Source organism: Crocuta crocuta, unplaced genomic scaffold (genome assembly GCF_008692635.1).
Source record: "Crocuta crocuta isolate KB4526 unplaced genomic scaffold, BGI_CrCroc_1.0 scaffold13, whole genome shotgun sequence".
NCBI lineage: Eukaryota > Metazoa > Chordata > Mammalia > Carnivora > Hyaenidae > Crocuta > Crocuta crocuta.
This window is the reverse complement of record NW_027530007.1, coordinates 8,311,878-8,323,144: the sequence shown is the minus strand read 5'-3', so window position 1 is coordinate 8,323,144 and position 11,267 is coordinate 8,311,878. Positions and strand designations below refer to the sequence as shown.

At 63.1% G+C, this 11,267-nt stretch overlaps 1 protein-coding gene across 1 annotated transcript in view; it reads right to left on the bottom strand.

The window, feature by feature from the left end:
* Positions 1–11,267, bottom strand: part of CFAP74 (cilia and flagella associated protein 74) — a 61,167-nt gene that overhangs the window by 36,043 nt on the left and 13,857 nt on the right. The window contains exons 5-11 of the mRNA XM_077764002.1: positions 10,350–10,448; positions 8,685–8,789; positions 3,826–3,999; positions 3,485–3,595; positions 2,998–3,100; positions 2,141–2,298; positions 834–1,038 (exon numbers count right to left, since the gene is read on the bottom strand). Coding sequence (XP_077620128.1) covers positions 834–1,038; positions 2,141–2,298; positions 2,998–3,100; positions 3,485–3,595; positions 3,826–3,999; positions 8,685–8,789; positions 10,350–10,448 — 955 coding nt within the window. The remainder of the gene's footprint in view (positions 1–833; positions 1,039–2,140; positions 2,299–2,997; positions 3,101–3,484; positions 3,596–3,825; positions 4,000–8,684; positions 8,790–10,349; positions 10,449–11,267) is intronic.

The following is an 11,267-nucleotide window of genomic DNA, read 5'->3' as shown; positions in this document are numbered from 1 at the left end:
GACTCTGCGGGGGCGGGGCTGGGGCGTGGGCGGGGCTAGGGAGCCAGCAGACCCTGGAAACACCTGGGAAGAGAGGGGAGACCCCACAGAGGCCTGCAGAAGCCAGCGACCTGCACCTTCAGGTTTCGGGGGGCATGGGGGGCAGAAGTGGGAGTGAACTGGGCTCAGGAGGGGGTCCTCCTCACCCCGGGGGACAGGTACACAGGTCACCAGCCCCGGGGTTGGGGGGTGCCGGCCTAGAGTCGGCCGTCAGTAGGATGATGCGCAAATGGGTGAGTGAGTGCAGGACACAGAAACGGCTGGTCTCTGGGGGGCTGAGAGCATTTGGCGTCAGGGTGGTGACAGCCATGTGCACGATACCCCTGTGGCCCAGGACTGGCCTCCGGTCACTGCCTGCCTTCTCGTCTAGGCACAGGTAAGGTGGCCTGAGCCAATCTCGTTGCAGGGGACGCCGCGGCTTCAGGATTCCGCACCTGCAGTGCTGTGGGTGAGGCACCAGAGACCTGGGTCTCAGTCCCTTGTACCTGCTCCGTCACCTGGGAATGGACAGCTCCCAGGTGGATGCCAGGTGACCCGCCAGCCCGCCTGCTGCAGAGAGGAGCCATGGGGAAAATCAGAACATGTGCACCTGCCCCCCCCGCCCCGTCCAAGGAGGAAGCCGGAAGACATTCTGGCGCAGGACACTTAGTTTCCGCTGTGGATCTTAGCCCAAGAGGTTCACACAGTGACTCCAGGGCCCAACGACGTCCCTGGACATGTGTGCCCGGCCCTCAGATCATCCACCCGCTCCCCTGCAGAGGCGTGCAGGTGACCGGACAGGGGCTCTGACTCACCAGCAGGTTACAGGGAGGGGCCGCCTCGTCCCTATCCTCGCAGACTTCCGAGACGTAGCCCCACGTTTTATCCCTCAGAGTCAACCGGCCCGTGGCTTTGGTGGGAGAAGACGGTTTCTTCTTCCTGTTTGCTTCCTCCACCTCCTCTTTCAGAATCCGAGCTACGATCTCCTGCTTCCTGAGCTTCTGCTGTTCCTCGAAGGTGCTGTGGGGAAACACCGTGTGGGCCCAGGGAGGGCGAGCCACGAGCTGCCTTTGGGGGCCCTTGCCCCAGGAGGTGCCCCTCCACTGGGCTGTTAGGAGCTGAGTCTGGCCCGACCCCCTGGCTCCCAAGGGAGCAGACGGATGAGGCCCAGGAGGGCTGCCAGGCCGGAGACCCAGAACTCGAGATTCCTGCCCAGCCCTGGAGCCCGTGGGGTGTGTCTCGCGCTTCAGGCTTCCAGGCTGGCAGCTGGGCTCCCACCAAGGCACAGACCAAGGCCTCACTAGGGTTTGAGGCCATTCACTTGCTCGCTCATTCCTTCCTTCATTCATTCATTCCTTTGCTCGTTCATTCCTTTGCTCATTCATTCATTCACTCATTCCAGCTGCTGCTTGCTGGCTCTTTCTATGTGCTGGGCCTGCGCCCAATGAAGGCCCTTGGTGGAGCTGTCCCTGGGAGCCCCTAGCAGGACAGGCTGGTGGCAGAGCCCCTATGGTGACGGCCAGGGCACCGTGACTCCCTGGCAAGAGATGCCGTCGCCAGGGAGAGGACCAGGAGACCGCACCTGGGTACGCCCTAATAGTGCCTACAGAGGGGTGTGGGGGCAGGAGGCAGGGCAGAGTGAGGCCTGGGGAGCTGTGTACTGGGAACTTGCAGGGCTGAGGGGGGTCTCGGGGTGAATGACGAGGGTGCAGGACACACTGAGAAGGCAGCACCGAGTGCCTGTTTGGAGGAATCAGAAAGCCGAGCCCACAAGGGCGTTAAGGGTGAGCTCAGGCTGCCCACAGCCCCCCATAGAGGGGCCTGGAGAGCAGGGAGACGCAGAGAGTGAGCTGCGTCGGGGGTTGGGGCAGCTCTGGAGAAACCAGGAAGCCAGGCCAGGAGCCTGAGGGGGGCCACAGAGGTGATGGGGGCCGAAGGGTCTATGCTCCGAGGCCCGTGGGAGGCCTCACCTGTTGGGGAGTGGGGAGTGGGGTGTGGAGGGAGGGCTGGAGGCCCCATCCGGGGGACGAGCCCAGGGAGGGAAGCAGCTTGGCCAACTGTGAGGGGCAGGCCTCCCTCGGCCCAGGTGGGCACCTCCCCTGGGAAGCCACCTCGCACTCACCGCTTCTGGGCTTCCAGCTCCTGGCGCCGGCGTTGATGGAAAAGGTGCTTGAAAGCGTCCCCGCCTTGGGCCAGAATCATCTCCTTCTCGGCCTGGGCCTTGTGTTCAGCCAGCTCTGCCCTGGCATGGCCCCATGCTTGAAATTTCCGGAGTGTTTCCTTGGGAATAGAGAAGAGTGAGGTTATACCATTGGCACGCGCACACGCGTGTGCACACAGACGCACATGCACGACAGCCTTCTGGTGAGCAGGCGACGTGAACTCAGCTCTGAGATGCCCGAGTACGTGTGTGCAGAGCCCCGCCCACCCTGCCTCAGAAGCCTCGGGGGCTTCCCGAGACCTGAGCTGGCCGTCATNGCCCCCCCCCCCCGGGCTCTCCTCCAGGAGGCCTGCTCACTCTTGTCTCTGAGCCTTTGCAAATGCTCTTCCCCCCTCCACTCTCCAGGCCTCACTGCCATGCCCTTGGGCCCTAGAGAGATGTCATTGCCTCCAGCAGGATCCCGGACCCCTGCCACGGCTCCTCCCGCGGACCAGGCCTGTGCTGAGTTCTTCCTGCCCGGTGAGGCCCTGGCTGGTGCCAGCACGGACCCCGGGGCAAGAGACCTGCGGGCGAGGCTCCGTGACCCCCAGGGAGAGACCGAGTGGAGAGTCTGAGGACATGGGAGCCCCATCCCAAGGGGCAGGACGGCAGGACGACAGGGCAGGGCAGGCCGAGCGGCGTGTGGCTGGACCCCCGGCTGGAAGCACACACGCCTGCCCGGCGGGCTCCTGGAGGGTCGCATGGGGCCCGGGGGGCGTTGAGCGGTCCCTCCTGGATTGCGACGCGCTCTGAGGGCAAGGGTGGAGGAGGTCGCCTACCCTGTTGGCAGTGATGCTGTTCTTCAGGGCCAGCACGGCGTCCATGCGCCTCTTCATGTGCTCGCGGGACGCCAGCTCCTCTTCCCTCTGCTGCTCGCGGATCCTGGAGGAAGGCACGTCCTTAACCACAAGCACGGGGGATACGTTGACTTGCGGTGACAGAACCCCATGGTGGTCACGTCCGTCAAGGAAATACGTGAACGTGACCACATTAAAGGCGCACGGGAAGTGTTATGTTGAACGTCAATCACTAGGAAACACTGACACAGGTTTTTCTGGACCAGAGGCCCCAGGCCACTCACCGCAGGTCCTTTTCTGAAAATAAGCAGGAAATCAGCTCAAAACTAAAAATACAGCTTTATTATTTTCGGACAGTAAGATAATGAATTAATACTAAAACTGGGGGCTTGTAAAACAAAACAAAGGACTCTTGTATCTCTCGTATCTCTCCTCCAGGGTATCAGGAGGGAGAGTCTGAAAGCGCTACCTTCCCAGGGAAGCCTTCAGGAACTTCACCGCGATCTTGTGATTCTTCCTGGCATCTTCCAGCAGCTTCTGGTGCCTGAGTCCGTGCTCCTTCTGGAGGCACATGGCCTTCCTGCAGTGGTGGGGACAGACACATGGCGCCCTGGCTCTTGAGGGAACAGGTGTCCCCGAGAGCCAGTCTGGCAGCACCCGTGCACCTGCGCCGGGGGCCCTGCGGGTGTCCAGGGGATGGGGTGCGCAGGGGGAGGGGCAGGGAGGACCCGCCGGGCTGGGACTCTGGGCGGGGCTCGGGCGGGACCAGGGACAGACAAGGGCCAGCGCCCCAGCGGGTCCACCACCCACCTGACCCGCAGCAGCCGGGTCCTCTCCGCCTTCTTCAAGGCCCCCTCCTCCCGGTGCAGCTGCTTGGCCGCGTGCGCCCACAGGCCCTTCCTGGTGGCCGCCTCCTCCTCTTGGGCGGACTTGTGGACGTCCTCGAGCTGTCCCTTCTGGATCTCAATGTGCCACATGGCGCGCCTTCAAACAAGAAGCACTTTTGTTTATGTTGGCAGAGACCCTGGAGACCTGGGCCGTAGCCTCCAAGGAGCGTCCATTCCAGGGCGTCTGGGAGGGCCTGGACATGAAGTTTGGACAAACACCACTGAAGGCGGCTCCTCCTCCTGGAAGCCCTCTGGGCCTGCAGTTGCTGGAGAGCAAGGCTTGCCCCTCACCCACAGCACTATAGGCCAAGGTCCGACTTGAACCCGGACCTGCACTTCCTGAGTGTCCACGGGCACCCATCTGCACCTGCCCCCGCCCCGCCCGGCCTGAGGACCAGTGTGGCACTCTGAAACAGGCCGGGACACGGGTGGGAGATGCTGCCTTTGCAAGAGGCTCCCGTGGCACTGGGGCACTGCAGCGAGGGGCAGGGCTGGGGGGCAGCACGGGCACGGAGGGGAGGTGGGCTGCTGCCGTACGAGCAGCAGATCGGGGGTGCCTGGGCACAGACAGGCCATGGCGGACGGATTACTGGCTCCCTAGGCCTGAAAACGCTGGCAGCTTCACTAAAGTCTCACTTTCTCTGAATAACCAGAGATGCTGCCAGCCTAGAGGATGGGGAGGGCGCGGGCCCAGGAAGGAGGGCGCGTCTGGGGGCCAGACGAGGCAGGAAAGAGGTTCTCTCTAGGAAAGAATGCAGCCCTGCCAGCCCCTTAGTTGTAGCCCAGTGATGTCTGTGTGGGCATCGACCTTGGGGCGTGGGGTCCCTGGGTGCTGCCTGCCGCAGGGCCGGAGGGAACGCTAGAGAAGGCTCTCGGGCAGGGCCCCTGCCGCGGTCACCCTGCGCCAGGCGTGGCTGCCTGCGGTGTGAGCAAAGCCTGCCCTGCCCTGCCCTGCCCTCTGGCCTTGCTGCTGGACCTGGGTGAGACGGAAGCTCGAATCCAGGGACACAGGGACCGTGTGACATGAGCCACCCGTCACGAACTCCATGTTTTGCTGATCGTTGGCTCCCCATTATCATGAGGACAGAGGCGCCCTGGACACTTGTTCTAGTCACTGCCGAGTCCCAAATGCTCAGAACGGAGTGCGGCACCCAGCGGGTCCTCAGCCACTGTTTGTTGAGTGAGCGCCAGGCACTACCTGAGCCTCTGAGCCACAGAGCCAGGCGTCCTGGCCGCGCGCGGTGCACACGAGGCCCCTGGAGGGGCTGCCTGGGCGTCCCTGGGTCACAGAGCTTCTGCCCAGCACGTGGTGGGCAGCGACCACCAGGAGAGCCTGGAGGCGCATCACCCCTGGGGGCAGAGTCCCAGGGCTGCGGGGCCGGGGGCGCCGCCTGTGGGGGCGCAGATCTGCAGAGACCGTGGCGCCGCTGAGGTGTGGCTGGTGGCCCAGAGGTGGTGGCGGAGCCACGGGAAGAGTCAGGTGGCTAGACTTCCCAGGATGGGTCTAGGGCGTGAGGACATTAGGACCCCACTTGTCGATGATGCCGACAGGCGCCACACAACCCAGACCCGCAGCTCCGGGGCTGCACTGGCCTCAACTCCGGCAGCGGCAGGGAGCGGGCCCAGCCCCTCCGCTGAGCGCCCCTCAGGACCTAGGCCATCTCTGACCGCGGCGGACACGGCCATCTGTGCTCCTGGGAACCGTCACTTCCTTTGAACCCGGGGCTCCCTTCTTCACCTGTGGCCTTGTCACTGCGGGGATTCTCTAAGGGGGTACAGTTGCTCAGCTCATCGTGCATCACTGTGATGCCCACACGATGACGTCATTTTACAGCCGAAAGCACCAAGGCCGAGGAGCACTCGGTTCAGCACCTGCCGGGGGCCTCTCGTGGCCAGCAGCTGGTGTTCTGGGGAAGGGCCTACCTGAGACTTGGTAGGAGGCGGCCAGGCCCCCAGATGAGTGCGCATGACCCCACCCCCTGCACGCACACCCCTGAGCAGGCTGTGCCACCCCCCCGCCCCCCCGTCTCGGGGTCGATCCAACTGTGGCAGAAGTGATGGTACGTCACTCCTGAGGGGACGCTGGGGCTCCGAGGGAGCTGGCGGGGCCCCTACGACAACGTCGTGACGGACATCTCAACCGTAACCTCCCGGGAGGTCTGGAGCCGGAGCCCAGCCACAGGTTCCCGACCACCCAGGAAGGGGCAGTAATGTCGTGTCAAACCCCGGATGCGCCCAGGCTCCCGCTACGTAAAAATGTGGATGTGGGGTCGCCTGGGTGGCTCAGTTGGTGGAGTGTCTAACTCCTCACTTTGGCTCAGGTCATCTCAGGATTGTGGGATCGAGGCCCATGGGGGTCTCTGCGCTGAGCATGGAGCCTAAGATCCTCTCCTCCCTCTGCCCCCTTCTCCTGCTCGCTCTCTCTCTAAAGTAAGGTAATTAAAAAAAAAAACCCTCGGATGCACCCCAACTTCCAGCACACACAAGAACACAGATGTAACTGAGAACCGTGTGTGGAGCAGAGAAACCAGGCCCTTGGGGTAAACAGGGTAAGGTTCTGCACATTTAAAACATTTTCTTAAATGTTTACTTTTGAGAGCAGGAGAGGGGCGGAGACACAGAATCCCGAGCAGGCTCCACACTGTGGATCAAGTCGGTCACTCAACCGACTGAGCCGCCAGGTGCTTCTCCACCCTGAGCACCTTTAATGGACAGGGACGGGGCTCGTCGTGGTCGCCTGGGGCGGGACCACTGGCTGAGGAGATGAACCAAGGAACGTTTGCGATACGTTTTCTCATGTGTAAATCAGACTTAGGTAAAGCGGCTTAACAAGGAAGCCATGACAGTTTGGCAGCAGCCGGGCCTGCGGGAGCCGTGGCAGGCGGGCGGGCCGCTGGGGTCCGGCCAGGCGGCCGCTGAAGGGTCAGCAGACCGGCTGCATGTGGGCACTGAGGAAACCAGTGGCGAGAGGCAGGCTGGTCACTGCCGCAGAAACGGGGTGCAGGCTCGGGGGGAGGGGGGCCGGCCTGCAGTTCTGTCAGAACTGGTTTCAAGACGGAGACAGAGACGTGCAGATTTGCTGCCCCTGCCTGCTGCCAGGGCCTGGGAGTGGCAAGGGCCTGGCGGCCACGGGCATCACCGGCACCCGGCTCTAGATTTCCAGGTACCGTTCCTCACGGCTACAAACCAGGCTGGGTCCGGAGCTGGGGCGGGGGGATGACTCGGGGGCGTGGAACGTGTCCTGGTGCCAGAAAGCCCTCAAAGAGGGACAGGGACAGGGAGCTGTCAAAAGGCCCAGGAGCCAGCCTGCAGGAGGCCCCGCTCGCCAAACTGGGGGGCTGGAGGGCCAAGCTGCTGAATAAAACAGAAACCGAAGCGTCCACTTCTGTAAAGAAACGGATGTGGAGANCCGGGAAGGAACGCGGCCTTAGATCGTCTCTGGGGCCATCACCACCGTCGTGACTGGCCCAGGCACGGAACGTCAGTGAACTCAGACACCAGTGCCCGACAGGGGGCAGGGATGGGACTTCCCAGAGCCTCTGAGCGTCCAGCACACGTTACCGATTAATTTCCAAAGGAAAAGGTGCAACCCCGTGTCGAGAACCCTGGCAGGCATCACCTCTGCCCAGCCACCAAAGTGCCCCCGGCGGAACTGGGGCCTGTCACCATCGTGCGCTTCGTCGAGGACGTGGCATCACGGGGGGGTCGTTCTAGCCAACAGTCACAAGGGAGCACCACGCAAAGACCACTTAAGGGGCCTTTACTCGCCCATAATCTTCAAAATGTCAAGGTCATGGGTGTCATGGAAGGATGAGGGGTCATCCCAGCTGGAGATGGGACGACCCCACGCGCCCCCAAGTGGGACGCTCTTGCTGTAAAGGACGTCACTAGACGGCTGGGGCCAAGGGGGACCTGGGCGGAGGGACTATGCTGTTTTTGCAATTCTTCTTAAGTTTGTTTCAAAATTTTAAAGTCGTTGTTGTTTAAAGTGAATGGATCACAGCGATCTGACCAAGGCGGGGCCACCAGGGGTTTTGCGGCTCCAGTAAAGACCGCTGCCCAGCTGGGCGCTGGCTGGTGAGACCCCGCCTTGTGGCAGCTGTCAAGCAAGGGCCGGGCCACCTTCCCGTCTCCCCACGAGATCCCAGGCTGGCCTGTGCCTCCTTAGAGGAGGGCTGGGTTAGAGCTGATTCCTGCCCCCACCCCCATTGAGTCCCCGTGGGGGGGCAGCGGGGGGCAGCTGTTGCTCCTCCAGCAGTGGGCGGCCCGCCGCCAAAGCCCTGTCCTGCCCCTCTGAGAGTCAGAGGCCGCCTGGCCAGCGTCCGGGGGAGGGGCCGCTGCGGGGGGTGCAGTGCACGAGGGACACCAGGGAGCTGACCCCCTCCCAAATCCCTGTTTTGCTGCAGCTAGAGGCAGTGCTGAGATTCCTAACCCAAACTCTGGCCCATTGAATATTTAAGACAATGCACCAGTGTCCTTTCTGGGGATGCTTCTAGAAAGGCTGTGAAACACTGTTTAAGCACGGTGCTGGTGGTTCTCTGGGAGCACAAAGCAGGAAAGAGGGGAAAGGAAAAGAAGCAGATGTCATAGTTCTCAAAAACGCAAACAAACACGGAGGATGTGGGAAACATTTCAAAAAACGTGAAGTCTTATCCTTTCAATGAGTCAATGATTTCATTTAACCCGTCCAACTTCTAGGCAGCTTAAAAGCCGGGTGCAGACTCCAAGGGCTGCGTCCTGCCTTCAAGCAGGAAGGGCCCGCCCCCCCCCCTCCCGACTCACTCGCTCTCCTGCAGCATGGCCGTGAGTTTGGACTGCAGGTCTCTCTCGTTGTCCAGCTCTGTGCACAGGCGTCTGGACACCGCCTGGAGGCGCCCCATGGCGGCACTGTTGAGGCACGGGCAGGGGGCAGGGGAGGTGGGGAGGCGGCGTCAGCCTGGCTCCCAGAGAAAGCCCCCAGCGCCCACCGTCCCCGTGATGCCTTCAGCTGGTCTCTTCATTTTCAAGGCGGAAATCTGTCTACACCGGCCGGCGGGGAAGGCCTCCACGAGGGGCTGCTCCTGTGTCTGCTTCTGGCTGCTGGGCCAGGCACAGAACTCGCTAGAGCACCCGCCTGGCCGCACCAGTGCCTGCTTCCCTCCCCGAGCCAGGGAGCCGGTTCCCCTGGTTCTGGCCTGTCGGGGCTGCAGGCCCATTCAGATCCGGGAAGGATCCAGCACACTTGCCCGACTGGAAGCAGCCAGGTGGCCAAAAAGCCCCTGGGAGACTCCGGGTTCCGAGCCCTCTCGCTGCCTCCCTCTTCCACCCTGGAGCTGTGGCCGGCTCAGTGCACTGCCCTGTCACCCGACCGCCCAGGGATGTTCTGAAGTAATCACAGGGCTGCTGGGATGAACGGGGTGGCCGGTGGGGCTGCGTGGGGACAGCCTCGGGTGACACTGACCTCAGCACCGGGTGTGTGGACACCACGGATCAGGACCCCACACGTGTACGGTTGGGGAGTGGGTTTTGAGTAGCTGGTGTGGCCCTCATTTCTCGACACCCAGCCTGCTGTGTCCCACAGAATCGGGCAGATGTTCAAGTCCCACCAAGGGCCGGGGCTGCGGGCCTCACGCCCCGGCTGCTCGGTGAGCTGTCTGCCCCGGGACCCCCAGGACTCCAGCCTCCAGCAGCCAGGAGCCCCTGTGCCCTCCTGGGGCCAGTGGGGCCCGGCACTCATCCCTTCCTGGCAGCAAGTGGGGCAGCTACGTTCGGACACCGGCTCAGAGCGCCGGGGCCGAAGTCCCCCTGCATCCCTGCTCAGCAGGGTGGCCCTGGGCAGCTCACTGAGTGTCCCCGAGTCCCTCAAAGACTGCTCTGAAACCGGTGGGGCCTGAGGTGCAGGGACGCCACCCGGCTCACATGTGGGCACCAGCCGCAGGCGCGTCCACGTGAGGGGGCCACGCAGGCCTCTGAGCCCCTGCCTGCCCTGCCCCCTCATCTCGGTAGTGGCACCACCTGGCTGGTTGTTCACGGCAAAGCCAGTCCTGATGTTCCTCCCTAGGCCCGCTGCTGTACCTGCACTGTCCCCACGGAGTGGCCCCTCTTTTTGGGTGCTGCTGGGGCTTTGCACATCCTCACCCCCAGAATGTTCTTTCCTGGTCACGGCAGGCGAGTTGGTTTTCTCTCAGGTCCCAGCCTGGAGGTAACTCCTCAGGGGGCCTCCCTGCCTCAAAGTGACCCCCTCTCCTGGCCTCAAGGCCACCAGCTCCCTTGTCCTTGTGACCACCTGTCTCTGTTTCCATGCTGGGGTGTGTCTGTTCCCCACGTCGGAGGGCGGAGTGCGCTTCCTCACGCCCCGAAGGCAGCGGGTGTCAGGAGCCATGATGACTGGGGTGACTGGGTGCCCTCTGCTGCTGCACCGGGGGCCCCACCGCCCACCCCGCTCGGCGCCCGGGGCGCGCGACCTACGTGTTGCTGGCCTCTCTCCCTGCAGCCACCTCGGCCGCCACGCTCGCCTGCTGTTTGGTGATGAGATCCAGCCTCTGGCGGCAAGCGCGCAGCTCTCCTCTGCAAGGGAGTCCGAATCCGGGTCAACGCTTCTCTGGAATCCAGTCTCCCCGCCGGCTCTTCCCCAGGAGCCTTGGACTGAACCCCATCTTCACGGAAGGACAGCGGGGCTCTGGGCAGGTTGAGGTCCAGGCCCTCATAGACCGTGCCGGCATTTCGCTCCAGCTCCCCTCGCCCAGGCCAGGATCCCGGTCGTCTGTCCCCCTCACCCAGGGCCCTGGTTGTCTGTCCCCGCCCCCCCCCAGGGGCTGAGGTGACGTCATCTTTCCCGGGATTGCTCTCACACAGTCAAGCTGCGTGATCAGGGTCTTGAACATCTGTTTCCTGAAAGCCCCGCAGAGGGGCCACCTGTGTGACCTCAGCCCAAGTGAGAGTTCACGGGAACGGCGCACGTGAATGCGCCCAGGCGTGTAAGGGCACCGGGGAGAGGCCTGGGTGGGCCCCCCGCAGGGCGCACAGCTGCAGCACCCCGTCAGCGTTCTAGAACTCGCAGACCCCACAGGACAAGTGACCAGTGTGTGGGCCTGGATTGGATCCCGATTCAAAACGCTAGTTCCTGTGATAGAAACAACAGAAGCAANCTTCCTCAGAGGGAGGGGGGGTGCGGAGGGTGGAGCAGGTTTTTACGTGCGTGGGGGACAGGAATGCAGGAGCGACAGCTGCCATCGCTGTCAGGCAGTTCAGCGGGAAGAAATCACGGGCACACCCCCCGCCGGCGAAGGTCCGCAGTGGCACGTGGTCATAGCTGGAGCCACGTGTTTTCCACTTTCCCGTGTTTGACCTTTTCTCCACGGGGTTTGGGGGACACGCTCTACCGCT